This window comes from Xenopus laevis, chromosome 2S, assembly GCF_017654675.1.
Source record: "Xenopus laevis strain J_2021 chromosome 2S, Xenopus_laevis_v10.1, whole genome shotgun sequence".
In the NCBI taxonomy this organism is placed as follows: Eukaryota; Metazoa; Chordata; class Amphibia; order Anura; family Pipidae; genus Xenopus; species Xenopus laevis.
In genome coordinates this window covers 2,394,904-2,417,232 of record NC_054374.1, presented here as the reverse complement: position 1 = coordinate 2,417,232, position 22,329 = coordinate 2,394,904, and the positions used below count along the sequence as shown (strand labels likewise).

At 37.7% G+C, this 22,329-nt stretch overlaps 1 protein-coding gene across 3 annotated transcripts in view; it reads right to left on the bottom strand.

The window, feature by feature from the left end:
• LOC108709162 (steryl-sulfatase) overlaps positions 1 to 22,329 on the bottom strand; it is a 66,830-nt gene that overhangs the window by 5,725 nt on the left and 38,776 nt on the right. The window contains exon 10 of one of the 3 annotated variants that reach the window (XM_018248771.2): positions 11,934 to 12,266. The exons of the other annotated variants lie outside the window; for them this stretch is intronic. Within the exon in view, the coding sequence (XP_018104260.1) occupies positions 12,214 to 12,266 (53 nt within the window). The 3' untranslated portion in view covers positions 11,934 to 12,213. Of the gene's footprint in view, positions 1 to 11,933; positions 12,267 to 22,329 lie in introns of those variants that run through there. 3 annotated transcript variants of the gene reach the window in all.

Genomic DNA, 22,329 nt, shown 5'->3' with positions numbered 1-22,329 from the left:
ACAGGTGTTAATGAGATATTGTTAAACTAACAGCAGGTGCAAGCTTAATTAATACTGCATAACACTCAGGCTCAGCAGATGAAGGAAGAAAGTTCTATATTTACTTGCAGAGAGGTGAAAAAAAAGACAGCAGGTCGTAATGGTCAACCTATTTCCTACCGATGAGTTGGGCAAGTAAAGACAATGGCAAAAGATTGATTTGCTGGTACAGTTGGTTCTGAAGTTGTTCTGCCTGATTCCTTTACTGTGAAATCAAAAAAAACTTCTCCTTTTTAACTAATATTCCAACTTTTTTAACACAGCTCATTTATGAAAAGACCACTAAGGGGGCTATGTATGAAAACTCAAATGTTTCCCATAATTTTAGAAACAAAAACTTGACCCAACTCCCAACCACAATCGGGCTTAATTTACTAACAATTCGGATCGGAAATTGCCTGTGCGGGAAAAGCCTTGACAAAATCACGCGACGATTCAAATCGTGCAAATTATTTTGAATTGTTGCCCAAAAAAAAAAAATCTAATTTTGCAAATTATGAATGAAAAACTCCAATTATCAAATGAAAACCAGCGTCAAACAGTCCTCGACAATCATGAAGGCAAAAAACATGTTCCAATTTTAAAAGGGACCTTCTGCCATTGGCTTTTACATGACTTCCACAGGTTTTAGCTGGAGTTAATTTTGGATTTGGATTTTTGAGTTTTTTGCCCTGGACAAATATGAGTTTTTCTTTAAAACTCAATCAGAAAAATTTGAGGTTTAATAAATAGGCCACTAACTGTCATTTTTTATCCCAAAGTCGCATACTTCAGTTGCAAACCTGGGCACAGGAAGAAACAAATCAGTTCTGAGTTCTGCAATTCCTTACAAACCAAGGTTTTCTGTATAAAGGATCTTTCCGTAATTTGGACCTCCATACCTCCAGTCTATTTTTTATTATTACAGAGAAAGAGGAAATCATTTTTAAATATTTAAATTATTTGGATAAAATTGAGTCTATGTATTTCTGAGCTTTCTAAGAAACTTTTATGTTGTAATACCAGAGCTTTCTTTTGTTCCTCCCACTTCTGCATGCAAATATTTATGGAGAGGTTAAAAAGTTAAAGGATATATAGAAGATTAAAGGAGAGAGAAGAGATTGCTGGGAGAGAAGTAGAGAATAGGAGAAGAAGTTCTCTATAGATGAAGAAGGTGGAGGCATCTGAAGTGGTTACAGAGAACAGTAGAGAAGAAGAAAGAGAAAATGAAGGTAGAGACTGAGAACTTGTGAAAGAATTATATATATTAAATTGTGTGGATATGAGCCTCATACTTAGGTAAATCTATGAATACGGGGTATCAAACTTGGCCATCAAACTATTCATTAGAAATACCAAGATTAAAATAGCAAAATAGCTTTACTTTAAAGTGGCTGAAACTGAAAATGTTCAAGTGTGCGGTTTATTATGAGGTGTATAGGTGCAGTTTATAATTGTGGAAGTGCCTTATTTTTAGCACAGCATGCAGAGCGTCCTTCTACTTTTTTCACCCCCAATTCAAGCACTGCTGTACAGTCACCAACCCTCTGCAAACACACAGTAGGTTATAGGTTGTATCAATTAAAAAAAAAGGTTCTTGCTATTCTTCCTTTCCCAGGGACAGGGTTCATTTCAGGACCTCATTTCAGCCGCAAGTATGGTTGAGATAAAGTGGACAATTGTTGGGTGTATTTCAACGCTAGTCATTAAAGGGGGTTGTTCGTCTTTAGGTGAACGTTTAGTATGAGTGATATTCTGAGACATTTTGCAGTTGGTTTGCATTTTTTATTAATCTTAGTTTTTGAGTTATTTTTATTTTTTATTCAGCAGATCTCCAGTTTGCAATTTCATCTGTCTGGATGCTAGGGTCCAAATTAACCTAACAACCATGCATTGATTTAAATAAGAGACTGGCATATGCATAGAAGAGGAGATTATTAATAAAAAGTAGCAATAATGATAAATGAGTAGCCTTATAGAGCATTTGTGTTATGAATGAAATCACAAACCCAGAACAAGCTCCAAGGTCCTGGTCACGGTTCACTCTTCCGCCTATAACAACCACCTTTCAATTTGGGAGGATCCCTCCACTACTCGGGTGCTGCCAGGTCTTATCATGAGAGGACCAGGGAGAGAGTTTTGGACAGACAAGGGAACCAGATGTTATAACTGGAACAAAGAACAAGGAGTGTGGTCAATGCCCAAGCTGGGTTGATTCCAATCAAGAGAAACCTTACAGATTCAAGTGAAGAGAGAGTAGTTGAGGTCACAGGCAGAGTCAAATACATCAATATCGCAGTACAAAGCAGAATTCAGAAGAGTAATCAGTACACAGACAAGGGTCGGGACAGGCAGCGGACTAGACAAGGTCGAGGTCAAGCAGGGCCAGGAACAGATCAGAACACTGAGGGGCACATTTACTATGGGTCGAATATCGAGGGTTAATTAACTCTCGATATTTGACTATCGAAGTTAAATCCTTCGACTTCGAATATCAAAGTCGAAGGATTTACCGCAATTCGAACGATTAAATCCTTTGAATCGAACGAAATTCCTTCTATCAAAAATTTGCTACAAAGCCTATGGGGACCTTCCCCATAGGTTAAAATTGATGCTCGGTAGGTTTTAGATGGCAAAGTAGGAGGTCGAAGTTTTTTTTAAAGAGACAGTACTTCGACTATCGAATAGTCGAACGATTTTTAGTTAGAATCGTTCGATTCTAAGTCGTTGTCGAAGTAGCCAATTCGATAGTCGAAGTAGCCAAAAAACACTTCGAATTTCGAAGTATTTTTCATTCGAATCCTTCACTTGAGCTAAGTAAATGTGCCCCTGAGAAATAGCACCTAGGAGCTATTAAAAAAGACCTTACTTTGGGCAAGAAAAATTGGACATGACCCCTTTAAATAGCAGCATGAGCACGTGTCATTAGCATATCGGTGAGCGATAAAATTTGTCTTTGATATGAGTCAGTGACCATCTATACGAGAGTCATACGAGCAGAATCCATTCAATTTGTAACTCAGGCTTTCCATGGAGTGTCCGTACATTTCTAGAATGTTGTTTTCATTTTAATATGAAGAAGAGATCGGAAAATATCGGCACAAAGAAAGCGCTAATGTGTTTATGTAAAACTAATTGTGCATTTTTTATTTTCTTTGTGCGTAATTTTATTCAGCGTTCATAAGAAAATATTTAAAACACCCCTGTAGGCTAAAGCATTCCTTTGATGCAATAGTATTGCAGTGTGATCAGTCTGAATTATATATTAAAAAATACCTTACGTTGGGCAAGAAAAATTGGATAGGACCCCTTTAAATAGCAGCATGAGCGTGTGTCATTTGCGAGGGATGAGCGATAAAATTTGTTTTTGAGATGAGTCATTGACCATCATTTGAAATCTGGAAATAGTCAAAGGATGAAGAAGATAAATAATTCAGCAACTATAAAAAGAAAAATGAAGGTCAATTGAAAAGTTGCTTAGAATTAGCCATTCTACAACATACTAAAAGTTAACTTAAAGGTGAGTCACTCCTTTAAAAAGTACAAGCCCCCTGCACTTCTGCGTAATTGCACCAATTTATTGCACCACCCAGTGTCTGCTTTTATTGCCTACAGCCATTTATTGTTTCAACAAAAATGGGCATAATTATTTGCAACATAGAAAGTGTTGTAGCTTTGGAGTACACAAATGCCTCCATAAATCATTTCCCCTAGTAGGTAAATATACAGTTAAATAAATCCTAAATGGTCTCTTTGTTTGCATCAATCACACTAGCTGGCTCTGCTTATTGTCTGCCTTACATTACTCTTCTTGGCATCATTACGGGAAATTGGCCCCAATAATAAGCAGTCATTTAGGGTATGATTCTTAGCTATAATGGGGGTCATTTATCATAGAGCAACTGTCACTCCAGATATGCAGCCAGGTCTGAAAAGTGACAGTTAGTGACAGTTAGTAATGTGGTGCAATGGAGCAAATTCTACCTGGAGTTTCTGCTGACAAGTGTATGGACCAGATATGAAACACACGTCAACTTCTTCTGCCTTGTCTGCAGCACTTGAACTGAAATCAGCACATGTAACTAGAAAACATTATTCTCATTGTGCTACATGAAATAAATATCAAGCCCACAGAAAGGGAATATTTTCAATATTTTACAGTTTTTCATGCTTTTTTGCTTAATTTATATAAAAATGTGTTCACATTCATGATTTTTAGCTAAAAAAAAAATTACAAGAATTACAAAAAACAAATATGAACCTTGATAAATAAATCCCTTAGCTCCACAGAAGAGTAAAACGTTCAGATATTACTCAACCTGAGGGATTGGCTAAGAAGACTGTACTAGAAAGTTGCCCAGGCTGGTGCATTTTTTCCCCAAAAAGGAGCACCAGCCTGGGGGGGGGGAACATAGCAACTGAATTCACTAGGGGCTGCCCAGAAAATCTTGCCCACTAACCTTATTTTGAAAAAAACGATAACTGTACAACATATTGAAAATATAACAATATACAGTTGTGTTCAGAATAATAGCAGTGCTTTAAAAAGTGAATAAAGCTCAAAATCCTAATAATAGCTTTTATTTACACACACACACACACACTGTATTCCAAATCAAAACATGAAGCAAAATTGATCACAGTTGTGTTATTCCTTTACTGAAAGTAAAGAAAAAGGAATATTAGGCTGTTCCATATAATAGCAGTGTCTGCATTCGTCTTTACAAACTCAAACATTCACTGTATAAACTGAAAAAATGTATCAAGATGTTGCTTTCCTTTAAATGACTGAACTAATATTTAGTTGTATAAGGAGTGTTTCTGAGAACTGCTGCACATCTGTGTTACATGGAGTCCACCAACTTCCACCAACCTGTTACATTCCACAATTCTTCTGCATTTCTTGCTTTTGTCTCACTAACAGCATTTTTTTATATCACCCCACAAGTTTTCTATTGGATTAAGGTCCGGGGATTGGGCTGGTCACTCCATAAAGTCAATCTTGTTGGTCTGGAACCAAAATGTTGCTCATTTACTGGTGAGTTTGGGGTCGTTGTCTTGTTCAAACTCTCATTTCAAGGGCATTTCCTCTTCAGCATAAGGCAACATGATCTCTTCAAGTATTTGATGTATTGAAACTGATCCATGATCCCTGGTATGAGATAAATAGTCCCAACACCATAGTATGAGAAACATCCCCATATCATGATGTTTGTGCCCCGGTTTCACTCTGTACTGGGGTTTGAATTCAGAGTTTGGGGTCGTCTGACAAACTGTCTCTGAACAAGCTATTATTATTTTGAACACTGCTATTATTCTGAATAAGCTTAAATTAATGATTTAATTATGCAGAATCAGCGGCATATATACTGTATATCATGACTGTTGGGTCAATTGTTTTTCTTTGTTTTTCTATTACTCTACTACACCTACTTACCAAAAAACAGTGATTGATCAGGTTAGTGATGTCAGACTGCTATTATTCTGGACACAACTATATATATATATATATATATATATATATATATATAGATATATATATATAGATATATATATATAGATATATAGATAGATATATAGATAGATATATAGATAGAGATAGATAGATAGATAGATAAATAGATAGATAGATAGATAGATATATAGATATATATATATAGATATATATATATAGATATATATATAGATATATATATATAGATATATATATATAGATATATATATAGATATATATATATAGATATATATATAGATATATATATATAGATATATATATATAGATATATATATATAGATATATATATATAGATATATATATAGATATATATATAGAGATATATATATATATATATATATATATATAGATATATATATATATATATATATATAGATATATATATATATATATATAGATATATAGATATAGATATATATATATATATATATAGATATATATATATATATATAGATATATATATAGATATATATATATATAGATATATATACAGTGGTGTGAAAAACTATTTGCCCCCTTCCTGATTTCTTATTCTTTTGCATGTTTGTCACACAAAATGTTTCTGATCATCAAACACAAAGATAACACAAGATAACACAAGTAAACACAAAATGCAGTTTTTAAATGAGGGTTTTTATTATTTAGGGAGAAAATAAATCCAAACCTGTGTGAAAAAGTAATTGCCCCCTGAACCTAATAACTGGTTGGGCCACCCTTAGCAGCAATAACTGCAATCAAGCGTTTGCGATAACTTGCAACGAGTCTTTTACAGAGCTCTGGAGGAATTTTGGCCCACTCATCTTTGCAGAATTGTTGTAATTCAGCTTTATTTGAGGGTTTTCTAGCATGAACCGCCTTTTTAAGGTCATGCCACAACATCTCAATAGGATTCAGGTCAGGACTTTGACTAGGCCACTCCAAAGTCTTCATTTTGTTTTTCTTCAGCCATTCAGAGGTGGATTTGCTGGTGTGTTTTGGGTCATTGTCCTGCTGCAGCACCCAAGATCGCTTCAGCTTGAGTTGACGAACAGATGGCCGGATATTCTCCTTCAGGATTTTTTGGTAGACAGTAGAATTCATGGTTCCATCTATCACAGCAAGTCTTCCAGGTCCTGAAGCAGCAAAACAACCCCAGACCATCACACTACCACCACCATATTTTACTGTTGGTATGATGTTCTTTTTCTGAAATGCTGTGTTACTTTTACGCCAGATGTAACGGGACGCGCACCTTCCAAAAAGTTCAACTTTTGTCTCGTCGGTCCACAAGGTATTTTTGGCAATCATTGAGATGTTTTTTAGCAAAATTGAGACGAGCCTTAATGTTCTTTTTGCTTAAAAGTGGTTTGCGCCTTGGAAATGTGCCATGCAGGCCGTTTTTGCCCAGTCTCTTTCTTATGGTGGAGTCGTGAACACTGACCTTAATTGAGGCAGTTCTTTAGATGTTGTCCTGGGGTCTTTTGTGGCCTCTCGGATGAGTTGTCTCTGCGCTCTTGGGGTCATTTTGGTCGGCCGGCCACTCCTGGGAAGGTTCACCACTGTTCCATGTTTTTGTCATTTGTGGATAATGGCTCTCACTGTGGTTCGCTGGAGTCCCAAAGCTTTAGAAATGGCTTTATAACCTTTGAAATTGAACTCAGGTGTGATAAACCACAGTTAAGTTATTTTTTAACAAGGGGGGCAATCACTTTTTCACACAGGCCCACGTAGATTTGGAGTTTTTTCCCTCCCTTAATAACGTAAACCTTCATTTAAAAACTGCATTTTGTGTTCAATTATGTTATCTTTGACTAATAGTTAACGGTTTTTGATGAGCAGAAACATTTAAGTGTGACAAACATGCAAAAGAATAAGAAATCAGGAAGGGGGCAAATAGTTTTTCACACCACTGTATATATACATATATATATATACATATATTTGTAGATCAATCAAACGTGATTTTATTCAACACAGCATTGTGTCCAACGTTTATCAAGGTCCCCAAGTGGGACCGAAACGTTGGACACAATGCTGTGTTGAATAAAATCACGTTTGATTGATCTACAAATGAGTGTGCTGACCCTTTATCATATACATTACAACATTTGATCGTGCACCTCAGCAAAACAGGAGAAAAGAGTGCGGACACCCATGAGACTGGTATATATACATATATATATATATATATATACACACACACACACACACACACACACAATGAAGATGCTCTGCACTCCAAGGGGGTTATTTATCAAAGGTCACATTTTACAGTAATGTGAAATTTTTAAAAAACCTTGTTTTACTCTTGATTTTATTCACAATTTGTATGGTATGTTATTTATGAAAAAATTTGAACGTCTAAAGTTCAATCGAATAGCCCCAAACCAAAAACTTAAATTGAATTTGAATTGATTGTTCCTCCCCAAAAAAAACTTCTTGCAACATTCTTTTGACGCACAATTTTTTTTCTCTCCCACTGGAAATGATGGGGCGTCATTTTCAAAGCGAAACTTGCCAAGAATTTGGCTCATCACTACTATTAACATCTTCAAATAGTTCAAGGGACCCCAGACATTGACTTCTACATGAACTCGGCAGGTTTTAGGAGGAGAATAGTCGAATTAGAAGTGTTTCCAATTGTGATTAATCTCACATTCAAATTGAGTTGGTGATTTTAAATTGAAATTTGTTTTGACCAAAAAAAATAAAAAAAATAATTTACCATGTGAGCCATAGTAAATCTGTCCCTTAATGTGAGGAATAACAATTTGGAGAAGGTGAATCTGGCAGCACTGGGGGAGTTTTTTACTGAGAGATAAACAGTGTTACTGCTTGATAAAAAATACTGATTAATAACTCGGCCCGTGTGCATTTATGTAGAACAAAGTAACAGAACAGGTTAGTTCTATAGACGAGAGTCATACGAGCAGAATCCATTAAATGTGTAACTCAGGCTTTCCATGGAGTGACCGTACATTTCTAGAATGTTGTTTTCATTTTAATTTGAAGAAGAGGCCGGAAAATATCGGCACAAAAAAAGTGCTAATGTTTTATGTAAAACTAATTGTGCATTTTTTATTTTCTTTGTGTGTCATTTTTTTCAGCGTTCATAAAAAAAATACTTAAAACACCCCATGTAGGCTAAAGCATTCGTTTGATGCTATTGTATTGCAGTGTGATCAGTCTGAATTATGTGTGTGTATTGTACATTAGCAAATGGATAGACAATGAGGAGGTGTTCACTGGTTTCATAGCCACATGGTATATGTGTTTGTAATGACAACAGGCCACATCAATAAGGTTCTACAAGTGGAGAATATTGTAAGTGGCTTGTGGAGAGGATGTTACTGTATCTGTTATGTCCGACTTGCATGAGTTTTTTGGGGTTTTTTGCTGGGGTGCTTATATTATATATATAATAGCTAATTTTGAAAATGGTGTATATTGTCTATTAACTATAAAACCATCAGTCGGTTACCTTTAGGCATGAGTGTCTGCAAGAGAGGGCAGGTGTCCCACTCTGGTTTCTTCAGCAAGTTCCAGAACATTTTAAATTTGATTTCCAACAACACAAAAAGTTTTTTTTAAACTTCCCACCCCAAGGGAAGCCTTAATAATCTTTTACTCACACGAGGATCTTGGAAGGGCCTAGGACGATTTAAAGGGGGGTTTGCAGTGTCAGTAATAACATTTATTGGTTGACTGGGCTGGCAGGACCCCTGGGAAAAAATCTGGTGGGGCCCTGCCAGCCCAGACCTTCTTCCTACAGCCGCTGCACTCCAGGACCTCCTCCCTCCACAATCGATAATACAAGAACAGGTATGAGCTGGGGGCCGTGTAGGTGGCAGGGGGGTCGGGGACCTAGTGGGAGGTATTAGGAATGAGGAATTGTGATCCTATTAACTGAATTTTTTAAAACCTATGCTGAGTAGAGCAGAGTGACATTTAGGGGCAGATTTACCAAGGGTCGAATTTAAAAAACTTTGAAATTCAAATAGAAAAAGACCAACTGAAATGCATTTAAAAAAAAATTTCAAGTTTCTTTTGTGCATGTATAGTCCGTACTCGTTCAAATTTGGCCGAATTTGAATCGTATGAATCGAAGCAATATTGCATTCGATCGAATTAGAATAAATGTTTTTTCCAAAAAAGAAAAAAACCTTCGATTTATCAAAGTCCACCAATTGACTCCAAATGGGTTCTAGGAGGTCCCCCATAGGGTAAAATAGCAATTTGGTTTTAGATGGCAAATGGTCGAAATAACATTTTTAAAGAGACAGTACATGATACATTTCAATATTCGGATTTTCAATTTTTTTTTCAAATTCAAATCGAATTTGGACTATTCCCTAGGCAAAGTACACAAAAATTAGCTCGAAATTCAAAATTTTTAAATTTAAATTCTCACTTCAACCCCTGATAAATCTGCCCCAAAATAACAATACCAGTTGTAAATATTTTCATAAAGAGGAAGAGCTTGGATCCAGGGTAGAAATTAAGCAATGTAAGTCAATTGCAGTGTAAAACAAATTGGCACCCCCATTTTGAGTTCTAATTTCCTTTAAGCATTATGGTTGTTGCTTTTATTGCTATTAATATTCTTATATAATCAGTTTTTTCAGATGATATCACTTACATACATATACACTGGTCTCAAGATGGATATCCCTTTAAACAAAAAAAGGAATGCTATCTTATGAACTTTGTTTGAATTAGTCTATACAGTATATGAATATCCAATTTAATCTCCAGTAGGGATGGGCGACTTTATTTGCCAGGTGTGAATTTGCATTTTTGACGCAAGAATTCGCAGCAGATTTCGGCGGAATTAATGGACGCCCATAGATTTTAATGGGTGTCCAATGTCGCCAGCAACAATTTCGACGTCAAAAAGTCCTGTTTCTCAAATTTTTCACCCGTTTTGCGAATTTCGTGGGAAATTCCCGAATTTCATGGGGAACGGGACAAATTCGCCCATCACTAATCTCCAGCAAATGCAGAGGAAAAAAAAAAGCCACGTGTCATCCTCAATGTCCCAAAAGGTATTGAGAGCTCCGCGTGTAGAACATTTCTCAGAACTACTGCCATTTGTGCCATTGCTTTCCTCCCCCATTAGCTGTTAAACTGATGCACATTGATATTTTATTAATTTCTTTTTTTATTCCTTGATGGCAAATTTGATGTCTATTTTAGACATGCACTTTCATCTGTTCTCCAGCCTGACAAACAGCAGATGTTTTATAGATGTGTGACCATGAATGTAAAAATGCATAATTCTGCACATACTTTGAAAGATTTAAAAGCTTCATGAGGAATAGCTTTTGTAATGTTGTCAACTTTAACCTATTTCTGAAACGCTTATTTCTAAGAATAGAAGTGCTGTGTTAAGCCAATGGCAGCAGGTGTTATACTGTATGCATTTCTTTTCCTTGACAACACGTATTTTACACGGTGTCAAGAGGAATTGGGATAAAGAGGATATTAGTGATGACTGAATGTTTTCGCTTGATACCGTTTTGTGGAAATTGTAACAGATCTGGGCGAGAATTTAGCCGTGTATTTTGTTTTGGTGAAACATGAAAAAAAATGACAAGGGCAACATTAGAGTTTTGCACCAGAACAGCAATATTAGAATTTTTCCATGCATTTTTTTTTCTTGGGAGAAAAAGACACCCACAGGAAAAATTGTGACCAGAGTGTTAAAAACTTTGCAGTTTCCGTTTTTTTTTTTTTTTTTCCAAGTCCAGTAACTTAATTACACTGTTTCGGGCCCGGGTGCAGGATATGCATCGGGCCCCCTCTCGCACCTCCAGATGCGCAGTTTCCTTACCGCATTTGTTGTGGTGCAGTCTCCGCAGGACCCTGGTGCGATTGCACCCCCTGCTCCCCCAGAAGTTATGCCACTGCTTGTGTTTCTCTGCATCATCTCAACCATCAACCAATATCCGCCTCTGATATGCTATAATTTTATCACCTCAATAAGTATTTAAGGGAAACGTGAGCTGTTTTTCTTTTCCATTTAAAATATCCCACAAAATGGCCGGAAATTGTCCAAATCAGCACAGTGATATAGTGCATATATGATCTATAACAGGGATCCCCAACTTTTTAAACCCATGAGCAAGGAGTTGGGAAGCAACACAAGCATGACAATTTTTCTTGGGGTGCCAAATAAGTGCTGTGATTGGGTATTTGGTGGCCCCTATGTGGATTGTCAACCTACATTGAGACTCTGTTTGGCAGTGCACCTGGTTTTTATGGAACCAAAACTTGCCTCCAAGCCTGGAATTCAAAAATAATCACCTGCTTTGAGGCCACTGGGAGTAACATCCAAGAGGCTGGAGAGCAACATGTTACTACGACAGGTTTGGGATCACTGATCTATAAGCTACTGATGAAAGAGAAAATATTATTACAAAATTGGTTTATTTGAAGGGAAAGCATCATAACCTACTTTATAATATTCTGGAAAACAAAAAACACAGAGAAGAGAAATGCCTTCTTAGCTCTCGAAATACTTGTTTTCATATTGATTGTGACTTGAGATAAGCAGTACATTCTGCCTTGCTTCTTCTTTAGGATTAAATGTATTTTTGGAGGCTCCATGAGTCTTGTTTTGATACATAATAAGACACTTGTTCTGTATTTATAGACTCAGAAAAGTGTTTTGCTCTTTCGCTGACTTTATGGCGGCAGTTCTAAGAAGGCTCAGTAACGATGCACTTCTGATGTTCCCATTTTTTGTATAAACCTGTTTAAAATACAAAAGAAATGTACCTTTTTAAAATGGAACAATTAGGAGTTATTTACTTACGGCAAGTGCAGGTACGGTTGCACAAAGTTTGCCATATTGTACAAAAAATTCAATACATTGAATGTACTTGTGTACCAAGCCATTCCTTGCACTGCTGCACAGTTGCACTCGGTGTCTTTATCCTATCTCATTTTATGAATTTAGCTTAAGTATATCCATTGATGCAGGGGAATGCTAGAGCTACTGCCACCTCCAAAGGTCGGGTACTGCAAAATTATTAGCACAATTGCGCCCAATTTGCGAAAGTGAAGTTCACAACTTTTAGTGCTTGGCACATAGGGGCTCAGGCAAATATTCACTGCACAACAAAAAGGTCTATTTCTTAGTTTTTTGGTATGTTCTAGTGTATTCCTGATCCTGCCTGTCCCTGGTTTTCTTCCTGTCTGCTGCCTGTCCTGATTATTGCCCATCTTTGACTACTCTTCCAAATTCTCCCTGTTACTGCAATATTGGTGTGTTTGACCCGGTCTGTGACCCAGACTATTCTTACGTCTCCTGTATCTGTGCTGTATCAACTGATTGTTACTGACCTGGCCTGGCTTTTGACTACATTCCTTGTCTCCCATTCCACTGCAACACGCTTGGTTCCCTTGCTCGCTCAGAAGTCTCTCCTTGGTTCTTCCACAATAAAGCTGGCCTCAATAGACTCAAAGATCCACTCGTTTGGCGACATCACCAAACGAGCGGATCTTTTCTTGATATGCCACTAAAGGCAGGGTTATATCGGGGGTAATTCGAACGTTCAGCCGTATGGCCGAACAATCCAATTACGATATGCCAAGGGGCTCCGACGGGTCGGTCGGGTAAAAATCAAACCTTCCCGATCGATATCGTGGCTAGATATCGATTGGGAAAACCTGTCGGAAGCCCCCATACACTGGCAGATAAGCTGTCAAATTGGTCTAAACGACCGATATCGGCAGCTTTATCTGCCATGTATGGCCACCTTAAGACCTGGCGGCATCTGAGTAGCGGAGGGCTCCACCCGAAGCCAAAGGCGGCTGCTAAAGGCAGAAGAGTGGGCTGAGACTGGAACCTTGAAGTTAGTTCTGGGTTTGGTATACCCTGCGTTACAGTATCAGATACACACAGTAGAGGCCAGATTTTACAATTTCCGGATTTTACATTTACCCAGAATTGACGTTTTTTCATGGTCCCATAAAGTCCAGCTGTGTTTTAGCCCAGTCTTTAAAGTTTTCCTGAAATTGATGCCATTTTGGACTGGGAAACTTAAATTTGAGGTTTTATTGCATAGTATATTCTAATAAATGTCTATTATTCCAAAAGCTTTACGAACACTGATTTGTTTATGAACATTCCCTTTCTATAGCAAATACTTCATTGCACAGCTTTATTCTGCATTGGGAAATGGGCTGCATCTCTAATAGAAACCTGCAAACGTGACTCTAAAAAAGATCAAGTCGTGTACCTTAAATGTCAAATATGTTTTGCCTGCACAGTGAAAGCTCGAATATATAAAATACAGCGTGGGTATGTTGGGTGCTGACAAAAGTCAATATTGAATTAACGCTATCATTTGCAGCCTTAATAAACCTTGCAAAAGGTAATGCCTTGGTGCAATCTAGCAAATGAAACGTGTTTCAATTTCAGAGTTGTTAACTCTTGGCTCTCTGAAAGGTTTCTGATATCCCTCATGTGTCCGGTATTCAATTTCCAATTAACAATGGTGTTCAGATTTGGAATGCAAGTCTGAAAAAAAGACACATGTCCATCAAGGTCAACCTTTTTTTTTAATTTTTTTATTAACTACCTATCTGCCAGTTGATCCAGAGGAAGTAAAAAACGTAAACTGCGTGGAGGTATGAGAGGATGGATAACTCAAACACAACATTGGTGAACATGTAGTTCTGTACTGCTTTCTTACACAGGAACAAATCATAAAACCATGAAAAGGAAAAGAGTAATTAAGACTCAGGGGCATATTTATCAAGGGTCGAATTTCGAATTGAAAAAACTTTGAGATTCCAATTCAAAAAAGACCAACCGAAATGAAGTCAAAGTTTTTTTTTTGGTCGCCAAACGAGCGGATCTTAACCCGAAATGCCCAATAACGGCTGGGCGATATCGGATGAATGCGAGCGTTTGGCCCTTGGGCTGAACGATCGGATTAGAATACTACGAATGGGTTGCAGGACCGCATAAACTAGCCGATGCAGTCCTGGATCGTACAAATTATCAAACTTGACCGATCAATATCTGGCCAATTTTTGGTCTGATATTGATTGGGAGGACCCGTTGGGAGCCCCCACACATGGGCACACAAAGGACCGATATCGGCAGCTTTAATCTGCCCAAGTATGGCCACCTTAAACCAATGGGGAGACGCACCAATCTCAATTTGAAGATATTGTGGTTTACAATGAGTTAAGTCTGAAAAAAGAGAGAGAGGTTTGGGGTAGAAGTCTGAAAAAATCTGGAGATTCAGGTTTTTGCACGATTTTATCTGGGTTTTTTTCCCCTAATTAATTTGAGTTTTTTTTTTATTAATAAATAAGGTCAAATCGGGTGTGGGAGTTTGGTTGTGGTTTTTTGTAAAAAAATATGAGATAAATTCAGAGTTTAGTAAATAACTGCCAATGTGTTTCCTGACAAAAATACTCCTAAGCTGGTCAGTTTATTTTTCTATGTTTCAGACTCCCCCAAAGACCTGACACCTCTGCTCTGTGTAATAGGTGCTCAGATGTGACTAGCAAGTATATCCAGATACATACAACAGTAGAAGTCTAGTGAAGGGCGAATTTTTACTGTTTCGCTCCACTGAAAAATCACGAATTTCGCAGGAAATTCACGTTTTTTTCAGTGAAGCAAAAAGAGAAAAATTCACCCATCACTAGACTTCTATTGTTGTATCTATCTGGATAAACGGCGGAAAAATTAGCAAAACTCAAAAATTTACGCCCTCGTCAATTTTGACACCAGCATTAAAGTCGATGTAGTGTTGACACGCGACGGTTTTGACGCAATTGACTTTTTCAAAGCACATCCAAAAATTTTGGACACCGGAGAATTTTCCCTGGAGTTTTGCAAATGTATTCATAAAGTACACACTGCATTGAGATTTATCAGATCTGTGGTAATTAAAAATAAAAGAACTAATTGCAGAACAGTAGGTTTTTTACTGTATGTCATGAAGCTAATGCCGCTAGTAATTCAGAACTGTCAGTTATCGCTGATTAGTTTAAGGGATGAAAAATACAAAAATAAAGATAATCATTTATCAAAGGACACATTGACCTCTAATTTCACATGAGAATGTTTTTCTCTTTCTTGACAAGCCACAACTGGCTCATAGAAACGCACAGCAGTTTATTTACTTTAGATCTTATTTTGCCATAATTCCCATCTCTACATGATGTTACCAAATGATAATAAACATGTTATTACTTTCTTAGATTTACTCATCTATAAACAACACACAAGAGCCATGAATATCCTGTAAATTATACACCATCAGTTAGAATTGGGATTCCAGTATTTTAATAACTAACGTATCCCTTGTTGCAAATACTAAGGGGAAGATGTTAAATTAGAGATCACCCCAGTAAAATAGTAAAATTCCCCCCTCTCTGTTTATTCCTATGAGTTATGTAGAGGTGTATTTATCAAATGATGAACTCTAACTTTTTCCCATCAATAAATACACCATTAAAAATCCCATAGGAATGAATGGAGAATAGGAGAATTGTATGTGGTGAGCTCCAGTATCAAACATTGAGGTGACTTGTAGGAGCAGATTTATTTAAAGTTTTGTGATCTCAGCCTTATGTCCGATTTTATTAAAAAAAAAAATCACAAATCATATAACATATCAAATAGTTGCAAGCATGCTAACACTATGAGGCCCATTTACTTAGCTTGAGTGAAGGAAGTAATAAAAAAAAACCTTCAAATTTCGAATGTTTTTTTTTGGCTACTTCGACCATCGAATGGGCTACTTCGACCTTCGACTACGACTTCGAATCAAACGATTTGAACTAAAAATCATTCGACTATTCGACCATTCGATAGTCGAAGTACTGTCTCTTTAAGAAAAAACTTCGACCCCCTAGTTCGCCACCTAAAAGCTACCGAAGTCAATGTTAGCCTATGGGGAAGGTCCCCATAGGCTTCCTAAGCATTTTTGGTTGAAGAAGAAAAATCGTTGATCGATGAATTAAAATCCTTCGAATTGAATGATTTAATCGCTCAATCGAACGATTTTTCGTTCGATCGAACGAATAGCGCTAAATCATTCGACTACGATATTCAAAGTCGACTCGAAGGATTTAACTTCGACAGTCGAATATCGCCCTGGATATGACTTTAGAATAACCCTTGTTTTATCCTGCTTGGATCAAATCAATGTATGGGGCATATTTATTAAGGGTCGAACTTTAAATTGAAAAAACTTAAAAATTCAAAAAGACCAACCAAAATTAAAATTTTTGGTTGAATAGATCCGTATTCGGTCGAAATTTCCCAAAAAACATTTGATTTTTCAAAGTCCACCAATTGACTCCAAATAGGTTCTAGGAGGTCCCCCATAGGGCATGTTTTAGATGGCGAATGGTCACATTCAAATTTTTAAAGAGACATTACATGATAAATTTCAAAATTCGAATTTGGACTATTCCCTAGTCGAGGTACACAAAAATAACTTGAAATTCAATTTTTTTTCATTCGAAAATTCACCTCGACCTTTGATAAATCTGCCCCTATGTGTTTAGTACAGTACATAATCATTTATTAAGGATAAGGAAAAAAAGGGGAGATATAAAGATGAAGTAATAGTGGGATTCAGTTTGACCAGAACTGATTATATTTACAGTACAGTTTTTTTCTTAGAAGCTGACAATTTTCCATCTGGAGGCCCAGGAAAATAACGCCTCAGCAGTTTTATACACCAAGCTAGAATCCCAGTACAGATAATGTATAGATAAAGCAACAGATATAATTCTATTTCAGATGCGGAAAGTGAACCTTACACCCAACACAGAACTATCAAATGACCTGATCTACTATTTTACTCTTTCAGCTCTGAACTCATTTCTGCCCATTAAAAACACATTCCTTAAGAGACTTTGTTAACTTTGACCTCAAACGTCCATTTTAGTGATTAGAGTGTGAGTTATCAGAGATTTCAGTGAACCCTTACAATTACTTTCTTGGCTGCCAGTATTAGTAAATCAACAGCAACTCTTTAAACATTAACTGGAGAGATTTCTTTGCTATTTTGAAGGTGCTGTACACCAGTACAACTTGGCAGATATACATTAAAAATGTTTACGGAGAATATATATTAAAAAAAAAGAGACAGCTTTTAACAAGTTCAAAACAAAAAAAAATGCACTGTACAACTGTAGAGCCATGAATGTGATATAGCAGAATACTGAATATATATTATAATATATAAGATTATTGCATATAAGACTTTTTCATGGTTTTTACACTTTATAAATCTCAATTTTTTACAGTTTTAGAGAAGTCCAAAAAAATGATTTGTTCTTGAGAAAAAAATTAGATTTGTGATAAAATAGAAATTCTCCATGCTTAAATATTATGAATTATCATGGGAATTGTCACAAAGAATGGCAACATTTGCATTGGGGTAAAACTGGTGCATAACACAGGAAAGTTTGCATTTATATATTGATTTTTGTCATCTCTACTTCCTTTCGTAAAAAAGCATCAACTATGTGGATATTTGGCAGTGAATAGTGCAGGGGTAATCCATTCCCCATTATCGGTTTAAGGGGATCCCATTAAGAGCAACCATTTTTAAAAGTGGTCACCAGGAAGCACCACGAATATAAAACTGTAATTAAAATAATTAAACAAATCAATATTACACATGAACAATAAAATAGAAACAAATACAAACTTCTGTTCTGCAGATTTACGCAGGACACATGACAGGGCAGAGAACTATAACATCTAATTAGTGATGGGTGAATTTCTCTCGTTTCACTTCACCGAAAAAAATCACAAATTTCCTGCGAAATTCTCGAAATGACAAAAATTTGAAAATTGATGTCTGCGTCAATTTTGACGCCAGCGTTGCAGTCAATGGGTGTCTGAATAGTGTGAACGTGCAACGGTTTGACGCAAGCGACTTTTCCGCAAGCGACTTTTCCGCCCGCGCCGATACATTGAAATTCACAGTTAATTTGCGCCTGCCGAATTTATACGCCCATCACTACATACAATCCTTTGTTTCACAGTACAGAGAGAGACAACACTTTGGAGGGTCAATATAGATTCATAGAAAAACAAGACTTTATTAAGAAATGATTTAAGCTTAACAATCGTGGCTGCTAAAGTTTAAATCTTAGAAGTTTCCCTGAAATTTCCTACTGGGAAATCAAACCTTATTGCCAGACAGCAGCAGCAACGAGCTTTATTTCTAGGGCTGCACACGCTCTTTACAAGTAAATCAATTTCAAGTAAAGCATCAGCAACGCAGCTAGGTAACCATCTCAGAAAGAACAATAAAGCAATTAAATAAATATGAGATTTCTCATATGCAATATCTGTAGCCAAAGAGGCCAGTTTCTTGAAAATGCAGATAAAATTTACAAACAGGTAATGTTTCCGTGCAAAGCAAACGCAATTGCTACAGCAGGGATCCCCAACCTTTTTAACCTGTGAGTCACATACAAATGTAAAAGAAGTTGGAGAGCAACATAAGCAGAGGAGAAGTTCCTGGAGGTGCCAAATATGAGCTGTAAATGGCTATTAGTAGCCTCTATGTGGACTGACAGGAGGCTCTGTTTGGCAATAACCTGGTTTTTATACAACTAAAACTTGCCTCTAAGCCTGGAATTCAAAAATAATCACCTGCTTTGAGACCACTGGGATCAACATCCAAGGGGCTGGAGACCAACATGTTACTGATGAGCTACTGGTTGGGGATCACTGTGTTAGTTCATATTAATGTTCATGTAACAAGCAATTGCTCCTCAGAGAATGCTATAAACCTGCAAGTGCAAAGCCCAGCATCACAGAGTGCAAGCCAGCCCTGTCCTTACTGCCCGCCATAGAGAAGGTGATCAGATAGGGTCCCATTAAAGCCTACAGTCTCTTAAGATCCTTCATTTGTATGTGGTCTCTGTACTCCGGATGGAATGGAAACCTGCATCAATGCAGAACGAGCAGAGAGCAAAGTGCACAAAAATGTTGTTCATTACTGCCTTTTTCACCAGTGTCCCTAAGAGCTTATTTATGTCTGCATGTGCAATGAGCAAAGGACAATTGAATAACATAATAACTCAACATTGTCATTGTTGCCACCTTGCATTACAGTTAATGATGGGCGAATTTATTCACCAGGTGAAAATTCGCTGGTGAAAATTCACCGGCGTCAAAAAAAAGTTGCCACGTCCAAAAAACAGACGCCGGCGTCAAAAAACGGACGCTGGCGTCAAAAACCGGCACCGGCGTAAAAAATGAGATGCTGGCGCCGTTTCGCCCATCACTAATTACAGTCCAAATGAATGCAGTTGTGCTTGCATATTGCTGGGCACATTGCTGTAAATTGGATGCAATTGCGCTGAAAGTTTTCCAAGGACAGTTGGTGTCATTTCGGGTGTTTAGCGTAAGAGTGATGCGAGATCCTGATTCTTTAGAAGCAAGTGTGATGCGCCTATTGAGACAGAGTGCTGAGTGCTTGAGGGAACCCTAGAATTTGGTACCCAAATAGTGATAGGAAGGACTGAATGCAATTATACACAAATCCAAGATCACATTTCAGTGAATGGGGTTTATGTGCAACTGACTGTGGGGGAAATTTGTGTGAAAACAGCTGCAGTAGTGGACGGAAATGACCCCTCTTATGGGAGGAACTCCAGGGGTGATTTCGGCTTGATCCGACTCGCTGCCCAAAAAACGCAGGCATTGAGTCAGATGCGATGGAAATAAGAGATGGAAATGTCGAATCGCTTATCCATCGTGACAGATGTAGATGCAGCGTGTAGCTTTTCCTATAGCTTACCTTATTTCCGTCGCATCAGACTTGATGCCTGCATTTTTGCGCAGCGCGTCAGATCGCGCCAAAATCACCCCTGGAGTTCCTCCCCATGTCTTAAGCATTTACCAGTGACGTTCTTCCTTAAGGGTAAAACTACACAAGTGTTTTTCATCAGATTTTGTGGGTCACTTTTTAGCTGATCCTCCATGCAACACTATGCTATGCCGCACAACACCGCACAAGAGCACAAGCTTTTGTAGGATGCTAGAAAATCTGATGCCCCAAGGCTAGAATGTAAAGTCGGATCAGATAAGTCGGATTGGAGTCTTTAATTCGTGCGTTTACATGGACAGTCAATATATTTCAATGAGAAGTCTTTCCAACACCATCCGTTTTGATCTTGTCGGATGAAGACACAGCATTCACATCCGACAGTCGCGTAATGTCGGATGGAAAAATTTACATGTAGATTATGCATCCGTTTTTAGTATCAGTTCCATTATATTTTTAAGAATATATGGCACCGCTCGCACACCCTTGACTTCTTAGATTAACGTCCGATGCCCGATAATGAAGGGATCGGCACCCTCCCAGACAGACAATTCCAAAGGATTCTCTGGCACGCCAGGCTGGCTCAAGCACGGACAAACCCTTGCATATTTATTTGCAGTTGTGCAATGTTTTGGGTTTGTACCCCTTTGTCTTGACAACTGCAAAAAAATACGCAAGGGTTTGTCCCTGCTTGAACTAGCCTTGAGTGCCAGTGAATCTGTTGCCATTATATTTTAACCCACATGACAACATCAGACTAGTATGTGTTTTGTTGCATCTTACAAACAGTTTCGGACTCCGGGGGGGGCACCAGGACTGGTGTACAGGGCCCCCCTCCTGGCCCCCACTGCTCCCCTATTGTAACGCACCGATTCTCTCGGCACGCATGCGCAGCCGGCAACACGCGCATGAGCAAATGGCGCCACTCAGCTCGCATGGGCAAATGGCGCAGTGCAGAAAAAAAATGGCAACCCAATATCGGGAGAGGGGGTCTGGCCCAGCGGGGGCCCATGAGGGTCGGGTCCCATTGGGTTTTTTCCCGGTATCCCGCCGGGCCAGTCTGACCCTGCCTACAAAGGCGCTTGTGTTGTTCAGGCCTAAATTTAATTGGATTTAAATTGGATTTGAGCATGGTTAAAGAATATCAGGTAGATGATATTTCCGAAAATTCAAATGACCCAAAAAAGTACCTCAACAAATTATTACACAATATTAACTCTGGCAAGTTGCTATACAATATGGACATGTTATGTGCTGAAACAAGAGCTCTGGAATGTGGACCTTTGCGTAAATAACAAGCCCATAGATGTCTCCAAATCTTTATTTACTGTGTAGACAGTGATAATAATTCACTATGTATCCCCAACCTAATTTCTCTATTATTTCTATTGCTCTCATAATTCCTGACAGTGCTGAACAGGAATCTAGAAGCCGATGTCTTGCGCCGAGGGAGATAATTAGGTAAACAAAGAAAACAGCTTATGCCAACAGTGAAAAATGTTCCTACTTATCAAAGCAGGTGGTAATATGAAATGGTGACGGCTTAATGGAAATGAAGCCCACCCTTTAATCAGCTTCAGACTGTAATATGTAAGATCACCCCAAATAATGTATAAGCTTTTTCTCTACAATGATTTTAGACAGCTAAATATTTACATTGACGATTTCTGCATTCCTTGGTGCACCAATTTCAATCAGTAAATGTGTATTCATTTTGGTTTTATGATGGGGGGGTGCAGGTCATTAAGTTTGATTTTATCAAAAAATGTTCATCTAATAATACTGCAAGACTGAATTCTTCAAATACACAGTACGCTGCCGTTGTGATAACAGACCATCTGAATTCTGTGTAAAGCCTTTTATCTTTATTTAGGCAGGTGTAGCATATTAGGTGCTTTGCAGCAAACCAAGACAAATAATAAATCCTGTTCTTCAGACCATTAGCTAAACATAAGTGATATTTTATTATAGCTGGGCCAGAAA